The following is a 3869-nucleotide window of genomic DNA, read 5'->3' on the forward strand; positions in this document are numbered from 1 at the left end:
GTGTGTGGGCGGGCGTGGGTGTGTGTACAGGGGAGGGTGGGTTAAAGGAGGAAAGGTTAATTGGCCACTATTAATGTTTATTGATCGTTCTAGGGTAAAGAGTTTACCTTAACTCCTGAACAAATTTAAACAAAGGCTATGAATAGAAACTGATCGTGTAAGGTCAAGATTACAGTCTTACCCCAGTTACTTTCACACAGACTTCTCTTTTTATCCCTTTACGGCGCTCACAACTGCATAAGGTCATATTATGAGCATCAATATAGGGGTGGATGTTAACAGAGAAGTCCAAACGGAGAATCGCAGGCTTACTCTGCTCACTTCTCTAGCCTCAACAGCACAAAGTCTGCTTCGACTATCAAGGCACCCCGGAAATAGCAGTTCACAAGAGAGTGACAAACATACAAAAGAAGTACAGGAAAAATGACGATAGTAAGGATTAGGAAAGAAAAAGCAGCAGTTCCCCTTATGTTGTTCCGGCACAGTATATGAGCATGACATTCATAGATCAGCCCATTTACAATTCTACTGTGCATAAGAACAAGTTAATTAATATTCCCCCCTCTGGGAATGGCCTAAAAACAACTTCAGTCAGTAGCACTGCACTGGTATTAGGGAGGGGAGGCATCTGCTCCGTTGTCCAGCATGATACCAACTGAGCTAACAGTGCATCCAAAGGAGATGAGGGTGTGTCTGGGGGTGGGGGTGGTAGGGGGCGGAGAAGGCGTTAAACGTCAACGTCACCACACCCCCTGTCATCCAACAATCTCTCCCACTGACAGAGAATTTTCCCTTCCTGCCTTTGTTATTGGCGTCCTTTCACGTCATCATTTGTGCCATGACGCGGCGGAATCAGGCGCTCGTCAATTTCTGGGCATATCATTGAGTTATTAGTGTAATCCTAAAGCCTGGTTATTTGCCTCGCCTTGCTTCTGATGACGAAATACACATCTGTCTTGAATGGAAGTAGAGATATTTTTGATGGAAGAAGATGGAAGTGGCCTGGTCTCAGATAAAAAATAATTGCCGCCAAAGTTAGGTGACTTCCTAAGTTGAAGTGTCCTTCGTAACTGCAAATTACCACTCTTTGAGCCGTTGGCCTACTTTTTTCAGTAAAATCTAAACAATCCTGTGTTGTTGAATGGACAGAAAAAGGTGTTGTGCCAAAAACCCACCCAAAATATGTCAACAAAAATTGCCCTAACAACCAGTCAATTGCCAATTTCTGTTATTTCATTATTTTGACGAGCGCCTGATTTCATCGTGAAAATTTTCATTTTTATTTTCGCTGCTTTTGTCCAGCATGAAAGGGCTTACTTTTTTTCATTTATTTTTTAACTGATTCTCTTTCCAGAAAAGGAAAAAAAAGAAATATAAAAACAAAGCAAGTTGGGGGTGGTCGTGAGGTTGTGAGAATGATAAGAGTTCGTCGAAGTAGGCACAGAAATAACACAGGGACGACAAAATATTATTGGGGAAGGTCTGAAGAAAAATCTGGACAAAAATGTAGCAAATGGAGTGACATTGATCGGATCACGTACAGATGAACGGCCCTTTGAACTCGCCGAAAACAAACACAGGCTGGAAAGAGCTCCCACCCGCGGAATGGCACGTCCTCAGAACGATTGCCAAATTTGGTGATATGATGTCGTATCACGTGATTTATTACAACCAATGGGCGTACTGCATAGTGGGGGGAAACCCATAACGATAAATAATCTTTCGACAATTAATTCCCTGCTGTTTGTACTTTTAATGTTCCTTTTGATCGGTCTTATTTCCTCTGATTACGGGTACTTGAACTTTTTCTGAACCCATTTTGTCACATAAAAAGTAATTTTATGACATAACGAGTCGTGGACAAAATTCCGACAAATTACAGCGCTAAACGCAGACGTCACTATTTGATTATGGAAATTAAATCATTTCGCGACGGGAACTCTTCTTCGTGATCTGACACCAAAGCTAACAATTCCTCTTCAATTATGATTTTTATTTTTCTACACAATTTAAGTTACTTCAAAGGCGGTGTACTTGGTTATTCACAGAACCACGGGCGTTAGCTTCGAAAGGCATGAATTTGAATCAAATGAATCGTGATAGCAACACACCATGAGTTGTAAGCCTATTTTGCGTTACAAATCAAATAAAACAACAACAAAAATACAAGCGTTAGAAGTGGACAGCTATCAAATAAAACACCAAAAAAAATAAATAAACAAGATTTAGAAACAGACCGGTAAAGTGGAACATCGATGAAAAGTCAGCTTTTTCGAGAAGAACCAGCTACCCATCTATGATTGATATTATGACACGCCACGCCCCATTTGAATACAAAGAAAGTGGGTGGTTGGCGTGTGCTCTGACTTGTTTTGGTTTGCTCCTGCTTTGCTATCAAACATCTATCGTCTTTATCTCCCCTCCTTCTTTGTTATGTTTGTTACTCTCCATTTCTAATCTTCGGCACTTATATGACCTTATTGTGTTGCAAGTGCCGTAAAACTCTTACTAAAACTAAAAAACTACATGTATTTAAAAAATCTCCTTGTCTTTTAAAGAAACTGAACAAGGGGCAAAAATTTTAACTTCGATTTTCTCGAAACTGCATTTTTCGGAATAGCCCCCTTGTGCTTAAAAGCGACCTATTGAACCAAATAGAGCTCTCCATTGTGTACTGGAATTACATTTCAGCGCGCGATCATGGATATAGTATACTAGTTTATGACCAGTCCATGCGGATAATTATTGACGTAATGGTAGTCTGATTTCTAAGAGTTCATTGACTAACCACGCGTAGGAGTACAATGGATTAAAACTGCGTCATAGTAAAAAAAAATTTAAGATGATCTCTCTTGTAACACCTCTAACCTTCTGGCGCTCATATGACCTTATGCAGTTGCGAGCACCGTTAAACCTCTACTAAAACTAAACTAAAAGTTTCCTGTCAAACACCTATCGTACTTATCCCCCCCCCCCCCTCCTTCTTTTTCATGTTTGTTACTCTCTTGTAACACCTCTAATCTTCTGGCCCTCAAATGACCTTATGCAGTTGCGAACGCCGTGCGTAAAACCTTACAAAAACTTTTAACAAATTGTGGGTATACACAGACTAAAACCTATACTAAAACTACTGAGTTAAAATACTGGGTATACACAGACAGTACAGCTATGTAATGTAGGCTCACCTGGCGAACAGTGGGGATCCTTGGCACAGTTGTAGAGGAACTTCATGAGACTGTTGTGGACCGCTTTCGAGCCCGCCGAGCTGCTCATGTGCGAGTAAGAACACATGTATCCGATACAGCCACGTTTGCCTCGGAATTTTCTGGGGAAGACAAAAGAAGAAGATATTTAATAAGATAAAATAATAATTTAATTAATAAATCTCTTTTAGTTTTAGTAAGTCTGTCCCCGTCGTTTTATGCAAGAAAAATTCTGAAATTATGCAAACTGAGTCCAAAAATGTGAAATTATGCGATTCTGTCAATTTTAACAAAGAATGATAAAAGAAAATAATTAGAAATTATGCTAAAAATGATCAAATTTTGCTAAATTATGCGGGGTGCATAAAACCACGTGGATAGGTAAGTGTTTTACAGCACTTGCAACACAATAAGGTCATATAAGTGCCGAAGATTAGAGGTGTTACAGGAGAGTAACAAACATAAAAAAGGAGGAGAGACAAAGACGATAGATATTTGATAGGAAAGAAGGAGCAAACCACACCAGAGTACCCGCCAACCACCCGCGTATTAATCTCTACAAAGAGGGATTTGATGTGGCTTTGTAGATACATACATACGCATACGCACCTCCCCTCCCCTTTTTTCTCTCTTTCTCTCTTTCTCTCTCTCTCTCTCTCTCTCTCT

General features: G+C 40.0%; 1 protein-coding gene across 1 annotated transcript in view; it reads right to left on the reverse strand.

Moving 5' to 3' along the window:
• The window catches only part of LOC101858621, a 65351-nt gene that overhangs the window by 14087 nt on the left and 47395 nt on the right, over positions 1-3869 (reverse strand). The window contains exon 2 of the mRNA XM_005095620.3: positions 3186-3325. Within this exon, the coding sequence (XP_005095677.1) occupies positions 3186-3325 (140 nt within the window). The remainder of the gene's footprint in view (positions 1-3185; positions 3326-3869) is intronic.

The sequence above is a fragment of the Aplysia californica genome, unplaced genomic scaffold, assembly GCF_000002075.1.
Source record: "Aplysia californica isolate F4 #8 unplaced genomic scaffold, AplCal3.0 scaffold00109, whole genome shotgun sequence".
NCBI lineage: Eukaryota > Metazoa > Mollusca > Gastropoda > Aplysiida > Aplysiidae > Aplysia > Aplysia californica.